Source organism: Mesoplodon densirostris, chromosome X (assembly GCF_025265405.1).
Source record: "Mesoplodon densirostris isolate mMesDen1 chromosome X, mMesDen1 primary haplotype, whole genome shotgun sequence".
Lineage (NCBI taxonomy): Eukaryota > Metazoa > Chordata > Mammalia > Artiodactyla > Ziphiidae > Mesoplodon > Mesoplodon densirostris.
The window spans coordinates 137976158-137998857 of NC_082681.1; the positions used below are offsets into that span (position 1 = coordinate 137976158).

The following is a 22700-nucleotide window of genomic DNA, read 5'->3' on the forward strand; positions in this document are numbered from 1 at the left end:
CAGCGCTTCCCTCAGACCGAGTGCTCATGAAACAGGAGCTCCGGGCCTTCCACCCCCCAAGTAAGGCCGTGCAGGAGGGCTTGGAACGAGGTGACCTCTCCGCATCTCCCGCCAGGTGGCGTGGCAGGACCGGAGCAGACAGCCACCCTCCCCATGCAGCCCTGCACAACCCCAGCACCGGAGCCGGCCCTACGGACGGACGCACCCGTGCTGGGACAAAGGAGCTCGAGGTTTTAACAGGACCCGGTCTACGGCGTTCCTTGGACCTCCCGGCTGTGTCCCGCCATTGTGATGGAGGAGGGCAGGGGGACTAGCCACAAAAGGACCAGCCACCAGAACTTACACATGCGTGATTTCTGTTGGGGGTTTTAATTCCGCCTCTCCTTCTATCCACGGGGAAATGGCCCCCAGGAATGATCACCTGTCCGGGGCCTCACTGGCAACCCTGGGTCAAGATTCTAAGCCTTCACCCATTTTCTTTGAGGCTGATAATCTCCATCTCAATTTAAACTTGTAACTGTGCACAGCCTGACCACACTTGCCAAACTGTGCACATGACAGGTCCTGGCCTCAAAGGTTCCTTTTCAGCCTCCACACCCATTCCTAAATGGAAATTGTGTCTGCAACCCCGTTTCAGGCCACACGTCTCCACGTCCCTCTGGGGTCTCCCTCCTTCTCTATGTTACAATGATGTGGTTGAACACCGTCTCCTGAAACATCAGAAAGGCCATGGCTTTCTGCAGACACTTACGAAGGAACATTCCCATTGAAACCATTCTCCTGTAAAAACAAGACCCCCCCTAGAGACGGCTGGAGTTCCTTGTGACGCTCTCCATACCATATGCCATCTTTAAGTTTTGCCAGGAGGACATGACTGATTACAGTGTGAACGCGAGGGGTGCTCCTTTGGAATCAGCCCGCCTCCCACTTTCTGTGATGCCGAGGACTCTGCTATCATGAACCAAGTTCCATCTGCCAGCTGGATTCGGACCTTCAGGGCAGGGCCTGAGACCCCTAGCATGACTCACACCCTCAAGGCTGCACTCAGGCTACCATCGCAGACTTTGGAACACCCCCTTGTCCTATTGGGAAGCTCTGACCAGCATTTGGGACCCCTGAAGGAGGACAGCATCGGACACTCATGGCAAAGTCAGGGGCCCCTGGGGATGGGCTTGGACTCCCATGGCAGGGTCTGGGACCCAAAGGGCGGCACTCCAACCCCCCAGAGCAGAGCCTGGGAATGCACTGTCACAGACTTGGGCCTGCAAGGCAAGGCTGGGGACTCCCAGGGCTGCACTCAGATCCCATAAGCCAGGGTCTGGGATCCCCAAGGATGGAGTGGAACCCCCAAGACAGGGTTTGAGACCTCCAGGAATAGGATGGGACCCCCAAAGCAGGGTTCATGACCTGTGGAGTCCCACTAGGACCCCCCACCCCCACCGGCAAGGCAGGGTCTTGGGCCCCAGGGCTGCATTCCCACACTCGGGCTACCAGCGCTGACTTCATCCTGCCAGGGCCAGACAGGAGACTCTAAGGCCAAGTTTGTGACCTCTGGGCCAGACGCACAGCCCCAAGTCAGAATTTAGGATCCACCGTGACTTGCCTGGACCCCCAGGGCCACAGTCAAGCTACCACCATAGACTTCAGATCCCCGGACTGGATTTGAACCCCCCAAGCAGTGTTTGCAATACCCATCCAGTCCAGACTCCAGACCCCAAGGTAAAGTCCGGGACCTCCAGGGATGGGACTGGATCCCCAAGGCAGGGTCCAGGACCCCCGGGGCCGCACTCGGACCCTTAAGGTAGGATCCGGGACCCCTCCCCAAGGCAGGGTCTGAAACCCAGGCTGAACCGGGACCCCTAAGGCAGAGTTCAGACTCCCCCTAAGGCAGCGTCTAGGACCCGGGTGGGCATTTGTACGCCTAGGGCAGGGTCTGGGACCTTCAGAAATGCACTGGAACCCCCAAGGCAGGATCTGGGACTCCGGTGACACACTCAGAGCCCTAAGGCAGGACCTGGGACCCCAGGGCTGCACTCGGACCATTAAGGCAGCGTTTGGGACTCCCGCGGCCGCCCTCGGACCCCCACCAAGGCAGGGTCTGGGACCCCTGGAGCCACACTCGGATCCACCAAGGCAGAGTTCAGGGTTCCGGAACTGATCCCCAGTTGGAACTGATTCCCAGGACCGGACCCCGACCCTGCGCGGAGGCCTGGCCGGGGCGCGGAGAGGTGGCGAGCGTGGGGGAGCGCCCACCGGGTCGGGTGCCCGGCCGGGCCCTGCTCCGGCACCACCTGCCTTGGGAGGTCGCCTCGACCACCCGCGTCAGAGAAAAGCACATTCCCAGGCTGCGCCGTCCCAGACTGGCCTCCCGGCCCGGCCCGCGCGCACCAATCAGGCGTCTGCGAGCACGTGACCCGGGCGGCCAATGGGCAACTGCACGAGAGCACGCTCCCGAGGCCCCGCCCATGGCGTAGGAGCGCTTGCGGTATGTGCGCCCTGCGAGCCGCTGTCCGCCCGGGGTCCTGGCTCTTTCGCGTGGTTCGTGGCTGCGGGGCTCCGAGGGCCGCGCCGCCGCTGCCACCCTGCCCCGAGCGCGCGCTCGCCGCCTTCCGCGGGGGCCTGGGGGGCCCGGAGGGGCGAGGGGGTGGGGGGCGGGGCCCACATGCAGGTGGCCGGAGAAGTCGGACTGGAGGAAAGGAGGAGGCTGAGGAAGCGGAGGAGGAGGAGCTGCTGAGGAGGGACCCTTTGCTGCCGGCGGGAGCCCAGCGCGTGTGCTTGCTTCACCCTGACGTCAAGTGGGGACCCGGGAAGCCGCAGGGGACCCGAGGTGACCGGGACTGTGGCCGTGGACTCGGTGGGGGTGGGGTGGGAGTCATGGAGTGCGCCAAGTCTCGGAACTTAAAGGGCGGGGAGGCCGGGGGCGGGTTTCGAGGTCTGGCGCTCTGGGCAGAGACACCGAAGGGCGGGACTTCTGATTGGCCGGACTGAAGGGGCGTGGTGTTGGAGGGCGTGACTCTGAGGGCTGGAGCCCATAGGGCAGGGCTTCTGGGAGCGGGGCTCCGAGAGCTGGAGCTCGTAGAGCGGGGACGTCGGGGGCGGGGCTCCTGAGTGGCCGGGTTGAAGGGGTGGGGCTTATGGCGGCGTGACTCCGAGGGCTGGGACCCCTAGGGCCGGGCTTATGGGGGCGGGGACTCGGAGGCTGGACCGCCCCCACCCGACCCGCTCCCGGGAGCCGCATCCGTGCAGCGGGCCTGGAAATGCTAATTCTGGGCTGGGGCGCCTTCCCCCGTGCACACAGCGGGTCCGGGGCCCCTTCCCCTTTCGGACGCGCCCCAGGTTGTCGCTCGGCCCTGCTGCCGCGCGCAGCATCCCCATCTGTAAAGGAAGAGAATCCAACAACTAACGCCGGTTTGCACGAGGTGTGTCCCTCAGCTTTAAGCCTTTATTGACCCGCTTTCACTGTGTACCACTGAGTACTACGCCCAAAGGTGGTGCACAAGCGTGTTCACACGCCCTTTGTAGCAGAAACCGTGAGCCCGGCTGAGCCCCTGAGACGCCTGGGACCTGCCTCCATGGCCCTCGGCCATCAGCAACCCCACTGTACCCGCTCCGGTGGGGCTGGGGGGACAGCAGACACGCCGGGCAGGAGCCCACCGCCTGACCTGAGTGCTGTGTTCAGAACCCAGCAGGAAGGCGGACGGAGGGGGGCGGGGACGGGGCCGTCTCACCAGGGTGGTCCTGGATGGCCTGGGGAGACGGACCCCACGGATGAACAGGGACAGTGTCCAGGGTTAGGGCTCCTGAGCGAGCACGTCCTGGGCCCTCCTGGGACCGCCGCTCCTCGGCTGTTCGGGGCTGTCAGAGGCAAGTCACTGCAGTGGTGCAGCCATGCGAGGAGTCAGGTCATCACAGGTCCTCTGGGTTTGAGCAGAGCAGTGACCCAGTTGCGGGGGAGGGGTGGCATTCTCCGTATTCCTTTCCTCCTCTTAGACCTTTATTGAGATACAGTTCGCAGAGCATAAGATGAACCGCTTTGAAGGGTACCACTCGGAGGCAACGAGTACGTTCACAGCCTTGTGCAGCCACCACCTGTGTCTGGTTCCACAACGTGCTCATCTCCCCGGAAGGAGATCCTGTGCCCTCAGTAGCAGGCCTCCCCCTTGCTTCTCCCGCACCCAACCCCTGGGAACCGGGAATCGGCCTTCTGGCCCCGTGGATTTGCCTGTCCTGGACATTTCACGTGAGTGATACGTGGCCTTGTGTGTCTGGCTTCTCTCACTGAGCGCCATGTTTCTGAGGCAGACGTATGTCGAGGCCTGTGTCAGTGCTTCATTCCTTTTTCTTCTTAAAAAGTTTTTTTTAGGGTGCTTTTAGTTTCACAGCAAAATTGAGAGGAACGTATGCCGATTTTTCACATATACTCAGTGCCTTCACCAATGGATGGCCTCTGCCGTTTTCAGCATCCCCGCCAGACGGTGAATTTGTCATAGCTGACGAGCCTATGTTGACATAACGTCGTCACCCCAAGTCCACGGTTTACATTAATTAGGGTTCACTCCTGGTGTTGTACATTCTGTGGGTTTGGGCAAATGGATGATATGTACCCACCGTTACAGCATCACACGGAGTAGTTTCACTGCCCTGAACATCCCCTGTGCTCCACCCATTCATCCCTCCCTCCCCCTCTTAAACCCCTGACAACCGGTGGGCCTTTTACCGTCTCCATTGTTGTGCCTTTTCCAGAGTGTCATAGAGCTGGAATCACACAGTCTGCAGCCTTCTCTCACTGCCTTCTTTCACTCAGTCATATGCATTTAAGGCTCCTCCATGTCTTTTCATGGCCTGACAGCTCATTTCACTTTAGCGCTGTATAATACTCTGTTGTCTGGATAGACCACAGTTTATCTAGTCATGTACTAAAGGACACCTTTGTTGCTTCCGTTTTGGCAGTTCTGAATAAAGCTGCTCTAAACATCGATGTGCAGGTTTTTGTGTGGCTGTAAGTTTTCACATCCTTTGGGCAAATAGCAAGGAGTATGAGCGCCGGATTGTGTGGTAAGCGTGTGTTTAGCTTTGTAAGAAACTGCCAGACCATCCTCCAACGTGGCCGTACCATCTTGCGTCCCTCCCAGCGATGCGTGGGACGGGTGCTGCACACGCTGGTCGGCATTTCGTGTTGTCAGGATCGTGGATTTCGGCTGTTCTGATAGGTGTGTGGTGGTGCCTCATTGCTGTTTTAGTTTGCGTTTCCCTGATGGCAGAGGACGTGGAGCATCTTGTCACGTGCTCATTTGCCACCTGTATATCTGTTTGGTGAGGTGTCTGTTACGGTCTCTGGCCCATGTTTTAGTAGGTTGTTTCCTTGTTGCTGAACTTAAGAATTGTTTTTATATTTTGGATACCAGTGCTTATGGATGCGTTTTTTTGCACGTACTTTCTCCCAGGTCTGTGGCTTGGCTTCTCAGTCCGCTGATGACGTCTCTGCAGAGCAGACGTGTTTAATTTTCCGTGTTGTCATATGCTGAGACTCCGGGATCCGTTCTCTGCCGAGTCCAGTCCACCAGCAGGCCCATGAGAGGCGCTCGTCATTTCTGCCAGAGCGCTTGTGATCTCTAGCGGGTCTTTTTGGTTCTTTCTTGGGATTTCCACCTCTGCTTGCCTTGCCCATCCGTCCTTGCATGCTGTCTACTAAATCCGTCAGGGCCCTTGGCACGTTAATCATAGTTGTTTTAAGTTCCTGGTCCAGTAATTCCAACATCCCTGGCGCGTCTGGTTCTCACGCTTGCTGTGTCTCTTCGGGTTGCCTTTTGGTGCGCCTGGTAAGTTTTTCTCGATAGCTGGACGTGATGCACAAGGTGAAAGGACCTGCTGTAAACGGACCTTTGTGGGGAGGGGCTGATGTGTGGGGGAGGGGCAGCCTGCTGTGGTCCTGGGATCAGGGTTCAGTGCCTTATGGTGCCTGTGCCCCTGGGCTGTCAGCTGCACAAGTGCTTCTCCGTTTCCATCCCCACCGAATCCTAACCCAGGCCTTCGGGGTGGGGTTGCGGGGTGCCAGACCCCCAAGCGGGCAGCTGTGCAGCGCAGCAGGAGGGAGGCCGCTGGCCCCCGCGCAGGCTCTCACCACGGAGCTGGGGCCGCGGCCCCTGGGATCGGGAGAGACAGCACCCGCGGGGGTTACTGCTGGGTCAGGCCTGCAGCTGAAGGACGGAGGTCAGGCGTGACCAAGCACCTGCTGACCTGAGCGACCAGCAGCTGGAGGAGGTGGGACGAGCTGGCGGGCCCATGGGGAGTCACAGCCAAGAAGACTCCGCCTCCCCTTGGCCTAGAGAATGGGGGACCCCGCCCCCCATGTCCCAGAGGATGGGGAGACCCCACCCCCCCATATCCCAGAAGATGGGGACCCCCGCACAGCCCAGAGAACGCGGGGACCCTGCTCTGTGGCCTCAGACCCTGCCCGGCCCCTACTCCCGAGCCTCTGGCCTGTGTCCTGGCTGTGCCCTGAGGAGGGTCAGGTGACCCCAGAGACGGCAGCACCCAGGTGTCCGGGGAGTGGGGACAGACAGCGAAGCAGGGGCGCCACAGAGGGGCCGCGGCTCTGAGACTCTGTGCGAGGGTGGCCTCCCGGGGGGAGGGGGCGTGGGCACGGGATTGGGGGCCGGCCTCCCGTGGGGCTTGATGCACACGCTGGATGGCTGGTCGGTGGTGGACACGATGGTGGTGCCCACCAAAACGCCAGACCGGAAGCTCGTCTTCCGCAGAGGGACCTTGGAGTGCCTGACAGGTGAGTCCAGCGCACGTGTCCCCATCACCCTCCCAGAAACAGAGCAAGCATGGCCCTCCCTCTGGGCCTCACAGGAACTTGGATGAGACGGCAAAAGCCACCACGCCCGCGTGAGAATTCAAACGAGGCCCCAGGACACAGGCGGGAACTGTGAGAGTCGGGCGCACGCCAGCCCCACGCCCCAGCCCAGCCCAGCCCACGCACCCCCAGTGCCCGGCGGAGGGGGTCCTGCGTGTGACCCCTGCCTTCCATGGACCCTGACGTCCCCGCCCCAAACCCATGTCTAGCTTACAGCTCAGAGCAGGAGACATGCCAAGGGGGGCGCTCACCACCCATCTCTGTCTAACGGGCACTCAGTCCCCGTGGGGTCACGGGACCCCCATGTGTGTGAGATCTACTCCCCTGAAGAGGGACCCGGTCCGGTCCTCCCCGACCCACACTTGACAAATACTGTGCTCAGAGACTCGGGGTGTCCGACGAACACGGCCAAAGTGCAGGGTCCCCAGACAGACAGCGTGGGCATGCAGGCCTCTGAGAGGCCAACCTCTTTTCCTAGAGAAAATCAGAGGGTCCCCGGGAATCACCGCCGTCTTCCTGAATGTGGAGAGGATGGCTGCACCCACCAAGGTACCTCAGAAGCTCGCTGTTTCCCGCCCACGGCGGCTGAGGGAGTGGGTCAGTGTCCCCGTGAGGACACAGGTCTCCACGGGCCTGGGGTCACCACAGATCCCCTCCCTCGCACTCCATCTTCTAGAAAGAACTGGAAGCCGCCTGGGGTGTGCGGGTGTTCGACCGATTCACGGTGGTTCTTCATATTTTCCGCTGCAACGCCCGCACCAAGGAGGCCCGGCTGCAGGTGGCACTGGCCGAGCTCCCCCTGCTCAGGTACCTGCAGAGCCTGGGCTCGGGGCAGACGGAACCCTCCTTGGACCCCTTTTTGCTTTCCCTACCTGGAGTGTTGCCGGGGTGGTGAGGGTGGAATGTGGCCAGCGGGGACGTGGCCAAGCAGCACACCTACCAGGGCACGCGGCCCACAAGGAGCGCCACCCAGCAAGGGACCCTGCGTCCCCGCCCGTGAAGGCCCACGCGGCGGGGAGGTCCCGAGCGAGCCTGTGCTTCCTGTCTAGATGCCCACTCCCCACCCAGGGCTCTGTGCCAGCTTCCCACGGGCACGTGCTCCCGTCTCCTTAGCCGACCCATTTCCACGCCAGGTCCTGCCTGAAAAACCACGTTGCCCACCTGGGCGGCCGAGGCCGGGACTCCCGCAACATCATGGGGTCAGGTACAGTGTCTGACGTCTTGTCACCGGGAGCTCAGAAGGGGGGGTTGTCGTGGCCACCACCCCTACAAAGGGGACGACGTCCCTCAGAGGTCCTGCTGGGGCCTCGTCCGTGGTCACAGTCAAAGGAGGGTGTCAAGGTGTTTCCCTGGTGCGGCCGTAACGAAGGACCACGAACCGGTGCCTGAAAACCAGAGACATTGATCCTCCGTGAGTCCTGCAGAGCAGATCAAGGAGTTACAGGGGCTGGTTCCTTCTGGAGGCTCCAGGGGAGGGTCCTTCCCGCCCCTTCCAGCTTCTGGGGGCTCCGGGCGTCCCTGGGCTCGTGGCCGCGTCCCTCCCGTCTCTGCCTCTGTCTTCACGGGGCTTCTCCTCTGTGTCTCTCCTCTTCTGTCTCTTAGAAGGACCCTGTCACTGGATGTAGGGCCACCCTCCTCCCGGAGGACCTCATCTCAGACTCTTCCCTGCATCCCACCTGCAGAGACGCTGTTTCTTAATAAGGCCCCACTTGTAGGTCCTGGGGGTCAGGGTGTGGACACGTCTTTGGGGCACCACTCAGCCCGCTGTGGGTGTCGTGGGGGCCCTTCTGAGGCTCTCCCCTCGGCCTCCTCCTCCTGGGCAAAGGGGAGCCCAGGTGCCCTCAGAGGGCAGAAGTGCCAGGCCGCCTCGCGCTGGGCAGAGCTGTCTGAGGACACAAGGTGTGGGGGCCGAGTGTACAGGGGAGCAGGCTGGGGTGGGGAGGGGGGTCCCTGCAGCCCCGAGAGGGAGCCTGTCCACATCCCCCGCAGGCACCCCCGTGTCTCTTGCCCCTTTCGTGTCTGCCCACTGACTCGCCATCTTGCATGTTTCTAGGAGAGTCTTTCCTGCAGGTGCAGCAGCGCCTCCTGAAAGATAAGGAAGCGAAGATTCGGAAGGCCCTGGACAGACTCCGCCGGAAGAGGCTTCTCCTGGGCCAGCAGCGGAGGCGGCGGGAGATCCCTGTGGTCTCCGTGGTGGGCTACACAAACTGCGGTGAGGAGTGGGCCCGCCGGGGCTGGGCGGGGTGCGCTAGGAGAACCCGCTTGGCGACCCGGTGAGACTGGGTGCTCGCGGAGGGCTATAGTCCCCGGTGAGGAGGACGGGACTCGGGCCCCATCCCTGGGCGTCCCGGGGGCGACGCGGCCCCCGTGTGACTGCTGTGCGCTGACGCCCCTCTCAGTGGATGTTCTCCAGACTCAGAACGACGAAGTGGGGACAGTTTTAAGTCCGTTGACAGTGGGCAGGATCTTCCAGGGATCAGAGTGATTCAGGTGTCAGCGAGGAAGACCTCACAGTCTGTTCTCAGCTTTGTCTGCACGAGCACATCAAGTGGACTCCCCGTGGAGGACAGAGTGCAGGGCGTCCTGTAGGGTCCCCGGTGCCCTGAGATAAGGGGAAAGCACCCAGTTCCCTGCACTGCGGGGACTCAGTCCACAGCGCTCGCTGGGCTGCCCTGAGGCCCGGCCCCGCCACGTGCTCGGGAAGCACCGCCATGCCGGGCCCGTCCCTGTATCAGGCGCTCACGGTCTGCGTCCAGAGGAGGGAGGGGATGTCCCACAGACGTGCACAGGAAGCTGTGGGGCGTCCAGGCTTGAAAAGTCATAAATGTGTACAGGTAACATCACCCATACCAGGAAATCCCGACGGCCCCTCCTGGCCACATCCTCGGAGGGCGGCGTGTCCTCTAACTGTCAGAACATCCAGTGAGTGTCCGCTTGGTCCCGACTCTCACCGGCCGGGAGTTCGGGGCCCTTCACTGAGCAGCGGCGTCCAGGCTGCGCCCCGCCCTCCAGTTACTCGACGGCAGGACCCGTCACCACCTCCTGGTGGACCAGGCGTAGCCAGGGGGTGTCCCTGGGCTGGACGGTTACTACCGGTGCCCCTGAGCCTGGGCTAGGTGGACAGTGTCCACGTTGTCAGGAAAGGCTGTGGAGGCGGGTGCTCTAGGGCCCCTCAGGTACACACAGCACTGTCTACACCCTCACTACCTCTCTGCACACACTGCACCCCCTACTCCACCATCCCCTCGTCTACACAGACACCACACCACAGCTCGGTTACTCCACGGTACCATCCCTCCGCCTGTGTGGACGCCTGCCCACCTCACATGCACGTCACCACTGTCTGTGTCTACGCCGTCTCTCCCTTCTACACCAGCACGCTTGCCCTGGCCCTGGTCCACTTTACCCTGAAGCCTAGACCGTGGCAGCTCAGTCCATGCACAGCCCGCGCAGCGTCCCACGGGCCTGCACAGAGTTCCCAGCGCACAGACCTCCTGCCCCTGCCCACCCTCCAGCGGCATGTGGTCAGCGTGGGGCAGCCCCGAGGTCCACAGTGCTCACTGGGGGACCAGAGGGGTCTGACATGCACGGTCCCCTTGTGCCCCACGTGCAGGAAAGACCACGTTGATCAAGGCCCTGACAGGGGACATCGCCATCCAGCCCCGGGACCAGCTGTTTGCCACGCTGGACGTCACGGCGCACGCGGGGTGGCTGCCCTCCCGTGTGACCGTCATCTACATGGACACCATTGGCTTCCTCTCCCAGCTGCCCCACAGCCTGGTCGAGTCCTCGGCGACCCTGGAGGACGTGCGCCACTCGGTGAGTGTGGAGGGCCAGGTCGCTTCAAATACCCGGAAACGGGAGGCAGATCCCCTCATCCCATCACCACGGGCCAGGGTCCCCTCATTACAACATCTAGGGAAAGGGTCCCCTCGTCACACCATCAACAGACAGGGTCCCCTAATCACAGCATCAAGAGACAGGGTCCCCTCATCACAACATCATGGGGCAGGGTCCCCTCATCACTATATCACGGGACAGGGTCCCTTCATCACAGCATCACTGGGCAGGTTCCAGTCATCACAGCATCACTGGGCAGGTTCCAGTCATCACAGCCTCACTGGGAAGGGTGCCCTCATCTCCACATTAAGGGACAGTGTCCCCTCATCACAGCATCACGGGGCAGGGTCTCCTCATCGCGGCAACCCTAAGGCAGGACCTGGGACCCCAGGGCTGCACTCGGACCATTAAGGCAGCGTTTGGGACTCCCGCGGCCGCCCTCGGACCCCCACCAAGGCAGGGTCTGGGACCCCTGGAGCCACACTCGGATCCGCCAAGGCAGAGTTCAGGGTTCCGGAACTGATCCCCAGATGGAACTGATTCCCAGGACCGGACCCCGACCCTGCGCGGAGGCCTGACCGGGGCGCGGAGAGGTGGCGAGCGTGGGGGAGCGCCCACCGGGTCGGGTGCCCGGCCGGGCCCTGCTCCGGCACCACCTGCCTTGGGAGGTCGCCTCGACCACCCGCGGCAGAGAAAAAGCACATCCCCAGGCTGCGCCGTCCCAGACTGGCCTCCCGGCCCGGCCCGCGCGCACCAATCAGGCGTCTGCGAGCACGTGACCCGGGCGGCCAATGGGCAACTGCACGAGAGCACGCTCCCGAGGCCCCGCCCATGGCGTAGGAGCGCTTGCGGTATGTGCGCCCTGCGAGCCGCTGTCCGCCCGGGGTCCTGGCTCTTTCGCGTGGTTCGTGGCTGCGGGGCTCCGAGGGCCGCGCCGCCGCTGCCACCCTGCCCCGAGCGCGCGCTCGCCGCCTTCCGCGGGGGCCTGGGGGGCCCGGAGGGGCGAGGGGGTGGGGGGCGGGGCCCACATGCAGGTGGCCGGAGAAGTCGGACTGGAGGAAAGGAGGAGGCTGAGGAAGCGGAGGAGGAGGAGCTGCTGAGGAGGGACCCTTTGCTGCCGGCGGGAGCCCAGCGCGTGTGCTTGCTTCACCCTGACGTCAAGTGGGGACCCGGGAAGCCGCAGGGGACCCGAGGTGACCGGGACTGTGGCCGTGGACTCGGTGGGGGTGGGGTGGGAGTCATGGAGTGCGCCAAGTCTCGGAACTTAAAGGGCGGGGAGGCCGGGGGCGGGTTTCGAGGTCTGGCGCTCTGGGCAGAGACACCGAAGGGCGGGACTTCTGATTGGCCGGACTGAAGGGGCGTGGTGTTGGAGGGCGTGACTCTGAGGGCTGGAGCCCATAGGGCAGGGCTTCTGGGAGCGGGGCTCCGAGAGCTGGAGCTCGTAGAGCGGGGACGTCGGGGGCGGGGCTCCTGAGTGGCCGGGTTGAAGGGGTGGGGCTTATGGCGGCGTGACTCCGAGGGCTGGGACCCCTAGGGCCGGGCTTATGGGGGCGGGGACTCGGAGGCTGGACCGCCCCCACCCGACCCGCTCCCGGGAGCCGCATCCGTGCAGCGGGCCTGGAAATGCTAATTCTGGGCTGGGGCGCCTTCCCCCGTGCACACAGCGGGTCCGGGGCCCCTTCCCCTTTCGGACGCGCCCCAGGTTGTCGCTCGGCCCTGCTGCCGCGCGCAGCATCCCCATCTGTAAAGGAAGAGAATCCAACAACTAACGCCGGTTTGCACGAGGTGTGTCCCTCAGCTTTAAGCCTTTATTGACCCGCTTTCACTGTGTACCACTGAGTACTACGCCCAAAGGTGGTGCACAAGCGTGTTCACACGCCCTTTGTAGCAGAAACCGTGAGCCCGGCTGAGCCCCTGAGACGCCTGGGACCTGCCTCCATGGCCCTCGGCCATCAGCAACCCCACTGTACCCGCTCCGGTGGGGCTGGGGGGACAGCAGACACGCCGGGCAGGAGCCCACCGCCTGACCTGAGTGCTGTGTTCAGAACCCAGCAGGAAGGCGGACGGAGGGGGGCGGGGACGGGGCCGTCTCACCAGGGTGGTCCTGGATGGCCTGGGGAGACGGACCCCACGGATGAACAGGGACAGTGTCCAGGGTTAGGGCTCCTGAGCGAGCACGTCCTGGGCCCTCCTGGGACCGCCGCTCCTCGGCTGTTCGGGGCTGTCAGAGGCAAGTCACTGCAGTGGTGCAGCCATGCGAGGAGTCAGGTCATCACAGGTCCTCTGGGTTTGAGCAGAGCAGTGACCCAGTTGCGGGGGAGGGGTGGCATTCTCCGTATTCCTTTCCTCCTCTTAGACCTTTATTGAGATACAGTTCGCAGAGCATAAGATGAACCGCTTTGAAGGGTACCACTCGGAGGCAACGAGTACGTTCACAGCCTTGTGCAGCCACCACCTGTGTCTGGTTCCACAACGTGCTCATCTCCCCGGAAGGAGACCCTGTGCCCTCAGTAGCAGGCCTCCCCCTTGCTTCTCCCGCACCCAACCCCTGGGAACCGGGAATCGGCCTTCTGGCCCCGTGGATTTGCCTGTCCTGGACATTTCACGTGAGTGATACGTGGCCTTGTGTGTCTGGCTTCTCTCACTGAGCGCCATGTTTCTGAGGCAGACGTATGTCGAGGCCTGTGTCAGTGCTTCATTCCTTTTTCTTCTTAAAAAGTTTTTTTTAGGGTGCTTTTAGTTTCACAGCAAAATTGAGAGGAACGTATGCCGATTTTTCACATATACTCAGTGCCTTCACCAATGGATGGCCTCTGCCGTTTTCAGCATCCCCGCCAGACGGTGAATTTGTCATAGCTGACGAGCCTATGTTGACATAACGTCGTCACCCCAAGTCCACGGTTTACATTAATTAGGGTTCACTCCTGGTGTTGTACATTCTGTGGGTTTGGGCAAATGGATGATATGTACCCACCGTTACAGCATCACACGGAGTAGTTTCACTGCCCTGAACATCCCCTGTGCTCCACCCATTCATCCCTCCCTCCCCCTCTTAAACCCCTGACAACCGGTGGGCCTTTTACCGTCTCCATTGTTGTGCCTTTTCCAGAGTGTCATAGAGCTGGAATCACACAGTCTGCAGCCTTCTCTCACTGCCTTCTTTCACTCAGTCATATGCATTTAAGGCTCCTCCATGTCTTTTCATGGCCTGACAGCTCATTTCACTTTAGCGCTGTATAATACTCTGTTGTCTGGATAGACCACAGTTTATCTAGTCATGTACTAAAGGACACCTTTGTTGCTTCCGTTTTGGCAGTTCTGAATAAAGCTGCTCTAAACATCGATGTGCAGGTTTTTGTGTGGCTGTAAGTTTTCACATCCTTTGGGCAAATAGCAAGGAGTATGAGCGCCGGATTGTGTGGTAAGCGTGTGTTTAGCTTTGTAAGAAACTGCCAGACCATCCTCCAACGTGGCCGTACCATCTTGCGTCCCTCCCAGCGATGCGTGGGACGGGTGCTGCACACGCTGGTCGGCATTTCGTGTTGTCAGGATCGTGGATTTCGGCTGTTCTGATAGGTGTGTGGTGGTGCCTCATTGCTGTTTTAGTTTGCGTTTCCCTGATGGCAGAGGACGTGGAGCATCTTGTCACGTGCTCATTTGCCACCTGTATATCTGTTTGGTGAGGTGTCTGTTACGGTCTCTGGCCCATGTTTTAGTAGGTTGTTTCCTTGTTGCTGAACTTAAGAATTGTTTTTATATTTTGGATACCAGTGCTTATGGATGCGTTTTTTTGCACGTACTTTCTCCCAGGTCTGTGGCTTGGCTTCTCAGTCCGCTGATGACGTCTCTGCAGAGCAGACGTGTTTAATTTTCCGTGTTGTCATATGCTGAGACTCCGGGATCCGTTCTCTGCCGAGTCCAGTCCACCAGCAGGCCCATGAGAGGCGCTCGTCATTTCTGCCAGAGCGCTTGTGATCTCTAGCGGGTCTTTTTGGTTCTTTCTTGGGATTTCCACCTCTGCTTGCCTTGCCCATCCGTCCTTGCATGCTGTCTACTAAATCCGTCAGGGCCCTTGGCACGTTAATCATAGTTGTTTTAAGTTCCTGGTCCAGTAATTCCAACATCCCTGGCGCGTCTGGTTCTCACGCTTGCTGTGTCTCTTCGGGTTGCCTTTTGGTGCGCCTGGTAAGTTTTTCTCGATAGCTGGACGTGATGCACAAGGTGAAAGGACCTGCTGTAAACGGACCTTTGTGGGGAGGGGCTGATGTGTGGGGGAGGGGCAGCCTGCTGTGGTCCTGGGATCAGGGTTCAGTGCCTTATGGTGCCTGTGCCCCTGGGCTGTCAGCTGCACAAGTGCTTCTCCGTTTCCATCCCCACCGAATCCTAACCCAGGCCTTCGGGGTGGGGTTGCGGGGTGCCAGACCCCCAAGCGGGCAGCTGTGCAGCGCAGCAGGAGGGAGGCCGCTGGCCCCCGCGCAGGCTCTCACCACGGAGCTGGGGCCGCGGCCCCTGGGATCGGGAGAGACAGCACCCGCGGGGGTTACTGCTGGGTCAGGCCTGCAGCTGAAGGACGGAGGTCAGGCGTGACCAAGCACCTGCTGACCTGAGCGACCAGCAGCTGGAGGAGGTGGGACGAGCTGGCGGGCCCATGGGGAGTCACAGCCAAGAAGACTCCGCCTCCCCTTGGCCTAGAGAATGGGGGACCCCGCCCCCCATGTCCCAGAGGATGGGGAGACCCCACCCCCCCATATCCCAGAAGATGGGGACCCCCGCACAGCCCAGAGAACGCGGGGACCCTGCTCTGTGGCCTCAGACCCTGCCCGGCCCCTACTCCCGAGCCTCTGGCCTGTGTCCTGGCTGTGCCCTGAGGAGGGTCAGGTGACCCCAGAGACGGCAGCACCCAGGTGTCCGGGGAGTGGGGACAGACAGCGAAGCAGGGGCGCCACAGAGGGGCCGCGGCTCTGAGACTCTGTGCGAGGGTGGCCTCCCGGGGGGCGGGGGCGCGGGCACGGGATGGGGGGCCGGCCTCCCGTGGGGCTTGATGCACACGCTCCCCATCTCACAGAGAACACGCCCGGGGCCCCGCAGAGCTGTCCTCCAGGCCACCGCCCCTCCAGACCTGAGTCAGCCTCGTCCACCCTGTCTGGGCCCAGCCCCGGGGCATGTTGGCGTCACTGCCCATCTGCCTGCTCTCCCTCAGGGGAGAGTCTCGGCTGCCCCGTGCCCCCTTCCTCCTCGGGAAGGGCCGTGAAGAGGAGAGCCTAGGGCGGGGTGGCCCCGTCAGCCCTCCATCCACGGCCTGTGCCCTCACTGTCCTGGGCTCCTGCCCTGGGTGGGCCCTGCCTCTCCCACCACCCATGCCCCACGTGCGCACGCATCATCATCATCATCGTCATCATCATCCTGACCATTCACGGCCAGGGACCCTGGGTGGGCGCTGCCTTTCTGGGGCCAGGCTAAGACTATGCTGGGCTCACCGAGGACAGGGAACCCACGGGGACACAGCCCACCCTGCAGGCAGGGCGGCAGGTTCTATGGGCCCTTGGGAGCCTCACAGGGGACGCTGTCCAGTGGGTCACAAGGGACCATGTGTCCCCACAGGGCAGACGTCCCAGATTCCAACACGGGGGGCGGGGGGCGGCCATCCCCGCATCCCTGCTCAGCTCAGGGCCCTCCTCCCCTCCCCGGTCCTGTGTCCACCCCTCCTGACCATCTACCCAGAAGAATAGAGCTGCATTTCGAGCAAATACTGACTGGGGCGCGCTCTCGGGACCGTTGTGTAGGCAGGAAGCAGGAAGCCGTCCCAGCCTGGGGCACGTGGCTCTGGGCAGGGCTGGACACAGCCCGGGGCTGACCCAGCCGGAAATGACCCTCACACTGGCCTGTCTCTCCCCAAAGTTGAGTGGCAGGTGGTGGAGGCACAAGCGCTGGTGCACACGCTGGATGGCTGGTCGGTGGTGGACACGATGGTGGTGCCCACCAAAACGCCAGACCGGAAGCTCGTCTTCCGCAGAGGGACCTTGGAGTGCCTGACAGGTGAGTCCAGCGCACGTGTCCCCATCACCCTCCCAGAAACAGAGCAAGCATGGCCCTCCCTCTGGGCCTCACAGGAACTTGGATGAGACGGCAAAAGCCACCACGCCCGCGTGAGAATTCAAACGAGGCCCCAGGACACAGGCGGGAACTGTGAGAGTCGGGCGCACGCCAGCCCCACGCCCCAGCCCAGCCCAGCCCACGCACCCCCAGTGCCCGGCGGAGGGGGTCCTGCGTGTGACCCCTGCCTTCCATGGACCCTGACGTCCCCGCCCCAAACCCATGTCTAGCTCACAGCTCAGAGCAGGAGACATGCCAAGGGGGGCGCTCACCACCCATCTCTGTCTAACGGGCACTCAGTCCCCGTGGGGTCACGGGACCCCCATGTGTGTGAGATCTGCTCCCCTGAAGAGGGACCCGGTCCGGTCCTCCCCGACCCACACTTGACAAATACTGTGCTCAGAGACTCGGGGTGTCCGACGAACACGGCCAAAGTGCAGGGTCCCCAGACAGACAGCGTGGGCATGCAGGCCTCTGAGAGGCCAACCTCTTTTCCTAGAGAAAATCAGAGGGTCCCCGGGAATCACCGCCGTCTTCCTGAATGTGGAGAGGATGGCTGCACCCACCAAGGTACCTCAGAAGCTCGCTGTTTCCCGCCCACGGCGGCTGAGGGAGTGGGTCAGTGTCCCCGTGAGGACACAGGTCTCCACGGGCCTGGGGTCACCACAGATCCCCTCCCTCGCACTCCATCTTCTAGAAAGAACTGGAAGCCGCCTGGGGTGTGCGGGTGTTCGACCGATTCACGGTGGTTCTTCATATTTTCCGCTGCAACGCCCGCACCAAGGAGGCCCGGCTGCAGGTGGCACTGGCCGAGCTCCCCCTGCTCAGGTACCTGCAGAGCCTGGGCTCGGGGCAGACGGAACCCTCCTTGGACCCCTTTTTGCTTTCCCTACCTGGAGTGTTGCCGGGGTGGTGAGGGTGGAATGTGGCCAGCGGGGACGTGGCCAAGCAGCACACCTACCAGGGCACGTGGCCCACAAGGAGCGCCACCCAGCAAGGGACCCTGCGTCCCCGCCCGTGAAGGCCCACGCGGCGGGGAGGTCCCGAGCGAGCCTGTGCTTCCTGTCTAGATGCCCACTCCCCACCCAGGGCTCTGTGCCAGCTTCCCACGGGCACGTGCTCCCGTCTCCTTAGCCGACCCATTTCCACGCCAGGTCCTGCCTGAAAAACCACGTTGCCCACCTGGGCGGCCGAGGCCGGGACTCCCGCAACATCATGGGGTCAGGTACAGTGTCTGACGTCTTGTCACCGGGAGCTCAGAAGGGGGGGTTGTCGTGGCCACCACCCCTACAAAGGGGACGACGTCCCTCAGAGGTCCTGCTGGGGCCTCGTCCGTGGTCACAGTCAAAGGAGGGTGTCAAGGTGTTTCCCTGGTGCGGCCGTAACGAAGGACCACGAACCGGTGCCTGAAAACCAGAGACATTGATCCTCCGTGAGTCCTGCAGAGCAGATCAAGGAGTTACAGGGGCTGGTTCCTTCTGGAGGCTCCAGGGGAGGGTCCTTCCCGCCCCTTCCAGCTTCTGGGGGCTCCGGGCGTCCCTGGGCTCGTGGCCGCGTCCCTCCCGTCTCTGCCTCTGTCTTCACGGGGCTTCTCCTCTGTGTCTCTCCTCTTCTGTCTCTTAGAAGGACCCTGTCACTGGATGTAGGGCCACCCTCCTCCCGGAGGACCTCATCTCAGACTCTTCCCTGCATCCCACCTGCAGAGACGCTGTTTCTTAATAAGGCCCCACTTGTAGGTCCTGGGGGTCAGGGTGTGGACACGTCTTTGGGGCACCACTCAGCCCGCTGTGGGTGTCGTGGGGGCCCTTCTGAGGCTCTCCCCTCGGCCTCCTCCTCCTGGGCAAAGGGGAGCCCAGGTGCCCTCAGAGGGCAGAAGTGCCAGGCCGCCTCGCGCTGGGCAGAGCTGTCTGAGGACACAAGGTGTGGGGGCCGAGTGTACAGGGGAGCAGGCTGGGGTGGGGAGGGGGGTCCCTGCAGCCCCGAGAGGGAGCCTGTCCACATCCCCCGCAGGCACCCCCGTGTCTCTTGCCCCTTTCGTGTCTGCCCACTGACTCGCCATCTTGCATGTTTCTAGGAGAGTCTTTCCTGCAGGTGCAGCAGCGCCTCCTGAAAGATAAGGAAGCGAAGATTCGGAAGGCCCTGGACAGACTCCGCCGGAAGAGGCTTCTCCTGGGCCAGCAGCGGAGGCGGCGGGAGATCCCTGTGGTCTCCGTGGTGGGCTACACAAACTGCGGTGAGGAGTGGGCCCGCCGGGGCTGGGCGGGGTGCGCTAGGAGAACCCGCTTGGCGACCCGGCGAGACTGGGTGCTCGCGGAGGGCTATAGTCCCCGGTGAGGAGGACGGGACTCGGGCCCCATCCCTGGGCGTCCCGGGGGCGACGCGGCCCCCGTGTGACTGCTGTGCGCTGACGCCCCTCTCAGTGGATGTTCTCCAGACTCAGAACGACGAAGTGGGGACAGTTTTAAGTCCGTTGACAGTGGGCAGGATCTTCCAGGGATCAGAGTGATTCAGGTGTCAGCGAGGAAGACCTCACAGTCTGTTCTCAGCTTTGTCTGCACGAGCACATCAAGTGGACTCCCCGTGGAGGACAGAGTGCAGGGCGTCCTGTAGGGTCCCCGGTGCCCTGAGATAAGGGGAAAGCACCCAGTTCCCTGCACTGCGGGGACTCAGTCCACAGCGCTCGCTGGGCTGCCCTGAGGCCCGGCCCCGCCACGTGCTCGGGAAGCACCGCCATGCCGGGCCCGTCCCTGTATCAGGCGCTCACAGTCTGCGTCCAGAGGAGGGAGGGAATGTCCCACAGACGTGCACAGGAAGCTGTGGGGCGTCCAGGTTTGAAAAGTCATAAATGTCTACAGGTAAGATCTCCCGCGGCAGAAAATCCCGACGGCCCCTCCTGGCCGCATCCTCGGAGGGCGGCGTGTCCTCTAACTGTCAGAGCATCCAGTGAGTGTCCGCTTGGTCCCGACTCTCACCGGCCGGGAGTTCGGGGCCCTTCACTGAGCAGCGGCGTCCAGGCTGCGCCCCGCCCTCCAGTTACTCGACGGCAGGACCCGTCACCACCTCCTGGTGGACCAGGCGTAGCCAGGGGGTGTCCCTGGGCTGGACGGTTACTACCGGTGCCCCTGAGCCTGGGCTAGGTGGACAGTGTCCACGTTGTCAGGAAAGGCTGTGGAGGCGGGTGCTCTAGGGCCCCTCAGGTACACACAGCACTGTCTACACCCTCACTACCTCTCTGCACACACTGCACCCCCTACTCCACCATCCCCTCGTCTACACAGACACCACACCACAGCTCGGTTACTCCACGGTACCATCCCTCCGCCTGTGTGGACGCCTGCCCACCTCACATGCACGTCACCACTGTCTGTGTCTACGCCGTCTCTCCCTTCTACACCAGCACGCTTGCCCTGGCCCTGGTCCACTTTACCCTGAAGCCTAGACCGTGGCAGCTCAGTCCATGCACAGCCCGCGCAGCGTCCCACGGGCCTGCACAGAGTTCCCAGCGCACAGACCTCCTGCCCCTGCCCACCCTCCAGCGGCATGTGGTCAGCGTGGGGCAGCCCCGAGGTCCACAGTGCTCACTGGGGGACCAGAGGGGTCTGACATGCACGGTCCCCTTGTGCCCCACGTGCAGGAAAGACCACGTTGATCAAGGCCCTGACAGGGGACATCGCCATCCAGCCCCGGGACCAGCTGTTTGCCACGCTGGACGTCACGGCGCACGCGGGGTGGCTGCCCTCCCGTGTGACCGTCATCTACATGGACACCATTGGCTTCCTCTCCCAGCTGCCCCACAGCCTGGTCGAGTCCTCGGCGACCCTGGAGGACGTGCGCCACTCGGTGAGTGTGGAGGGCCAGGTCGCTTCAAATACCCGGAAACGGGAGGCAGATCCCCTCATCCCATCACCACGGGCCAGGGTCCCCTCATTACAACATCTAGGGAAAGGGTCCCCTCGTCACACCATCAACAGACAGGGTCCCCTAATCACAGCATCAAGAGACAGGGTCCCCTCATCACAACATCATGGGGCAGGGTCCCCTCATCACTATATCACGGGACAGGGTCCCTTCATCACAGCATCACTGGGCAGGTTCCAGTCATCACAGCATCACTGGGCAGGTTCCAGTCATCACAGCCTCACTGGGAAGGGTGCCCTCATCTCCACATTAAGGGACAGTGTCCCCTCATCACAGCATCACGGGGCAGGGTCTCCTCATCGCGGCAACCCTAAGGCAGGACCTGGGACCCCAGGGCTGCACTCGGACCATTAAGGCAGCGTTTGGGACTCCCGCGGCCGCCCTCGGACCCCCACCAAGGCAGGGTCTGGGACCCCTGGAGCCACACTCGGATCCGCCAAGGCAGAGTTCAGGGTTCCGGAACTGATCCCCAGATGGAACTGATTCCCAGGACCGGACCCCGACCCTGCGCGGAGGCCTGACCGGGGCGCGGAGAGGTGGCGAGCGTGGGGGAGCGCCCACCGGGTCGGGTGCCCGGCCGGGCCCTGCTCCGGCACCACCTGCCTTGGGAGGTCGCCTCGACCACCCGCGGCAGAGAAAAAGCACATCCCCAGGCTGCGCCGTCCCAGACTGGCCTCCCGGCCCGGCCCGCGCGCACCAATCAGGCGTCTGCGAGCACGTGACCCGGGCGGCCAATGGGCAACTGCACGAGAGCACGCTCCCGAGGCCCCGCCCATGGCGTAGGAGCGCTTGCGGTATGTGCGCCCTGCGAGCCGCTGTCCGCCCGGGGTCCTGGCTCTTTCGCGTGGTTCGTGGCTGCGGGGCTCCGAGGGCCGCGCCGCCGCTGCCACCCTGCCCCGAGCGCGCGCTCGCCGCCTTCCGCGGGGGCCTGGGGGGCCCGGAGGGGCGAGGGGGTGGGGGGCGGGGCCCACATGCAGGTGGCCGGAGAAGTCGGACTGGAGGAAAGGAGGAGGCTGAGGAAGCGGAGGAGGAGGAGCTGCTGAGGAGGGACCCTTTGCTGCCGGCGGGAGCCCAGCGCGTGTGCTTGCTTCACCCTGACGTCAAGTGGGGACCCGGGAAGCCGCAGGGGACCCGAGGTGACCGGGACTGTGGCCGTGGACTCGGTGGGGGTGGGGTGGGAGTCATGGAGTGCGCCAAGTCTCGGAACTTAAAGGGCGGGGAGGCCGGGGGCGGGTTTCGAGGTCTGGCGCTCTGGGCAGAGACACCGAAGGGCGGGACTTCTGATTGGCCGGACTGAAGGGGCGTGGTGTTGGAGGGCGTGACTCTGAGGGCTGGAGCCCATAGGGCAGGGCTTCTGGGAGCGGGGCTCCGAGAGCTGGAGCTCGTAGAGCGGGGACGTCGGGGGCGGGGCTCCTGAGTGGCCGGGTTGAAGGGGTGGGGCTTATGGCGGCGTGACTCCGAGGGCTGGGACCCCTAGGGCCGGGCTTATGGGGGCGGGGACTCGGAGGCTGGACCGCCCCCACCCGACCCGCTCCCGGGAGCCGCATCCGTGCAGCGGGCCTGGAAATGCTAATTCTGGGCTGGGGCGCCTTCCCCCGTGCACACAGCGGGTCCGGGGCCCCTTCCCCTTTCGGACGCGCCCCAGGTTGTCGCTCGGCCCTGCTGCCGCGCGCAGCATCCCCATCTGTAAAGGAAGAGAATCCAACAACTAACGCCGGTTTGCACGAGGTGTGTCCCTCAGCTTTAAGCCTTTATTGACCCGCTTTCACTGTGTACCACTGAGTACTACGCCCAAAGGTGGTGCACAAGCGTGTTCACACGCCCTTTGTAGCAGAAACCGTGAGCCCGGCTGAGCCCCTGAGACGCCTGGGACCTGCCTCCATGGCCCTCGGCCATCAGCAACCCCACTGTACCCGCTCCGGTGGGGCTGGGGGGACAGCAGACACGCCGGGCAGGAGCCCACCGCCTGACCTGAGTGCTGTGTTCAGAA

The 22700-nt window shown here is 62.9% G+C and overlaps 1 protein-coding gene across 10 annotated transcripts in view; it reads left to right on the forward strand.

Moving 5' to 3' along the window:
* The first annotated feature begins 2357 nt into the window (after nt 1-2357).
* LOC132482366 (uncharacterized) overlaps nt 2358-22700 on the forward strand; it is a 229050-nt gene continuing 208707 nt past the window's right edge. For 7 of the 10 annotated variants that reach the window (XR_009530911.1, XR_009530912.1, XR_009530913.1 and 4 more), the window contains exons 1-14: nt 2358-2827; nt 7338-7408; nt 7536-7666; nt 7993-8063; nt 8913-9071; nt 10473-10678; nt 11247-11892; nt 16598-16735; nt 17292-17362; nt 17490-17620; nt 17947-18017; nt 18867-19025; nt 20427-20632; nt 21201-21846. Coding sequence is in view for 7 of the 10 variants with exons in the window: in XM_060087639.1 (XP_059943622.1) it covers nt 2488-2827; nt 7338-7408; nt 7536-7666; nt 7993-8063; nt 8913-9071; nt 10473-10678; nt 11247-11892; nt 16598-16735; nt 17292-17362; nt 17490-17620; nt 17947-18017; nt 18867-19025; nt 20427-20632; nt 21201-21846 (3046 nt within the window). In the remaining 3 variants the exon portion in view is untranslated. Of the gene's footprint in view, nt 2828-3131; nt 4241-5444; nt 7409-7535; nt 7667-7992; nt 8064-8461; nt 8571-8912; nt 9072-10472; nt 10679-11246; nt 11893-16597; nt 16736-17291; nt 17363-17489; nt 17621-17946; nt 18018-18866; nt 19026-20426; nt 20633-21200; nt 21847-22700 lie in introns of those variants that run through there. The other 3 variants (XM_060087642.1, XM_060087641.1, XM_060087640.1) reach the window with 3 other exon arrangements.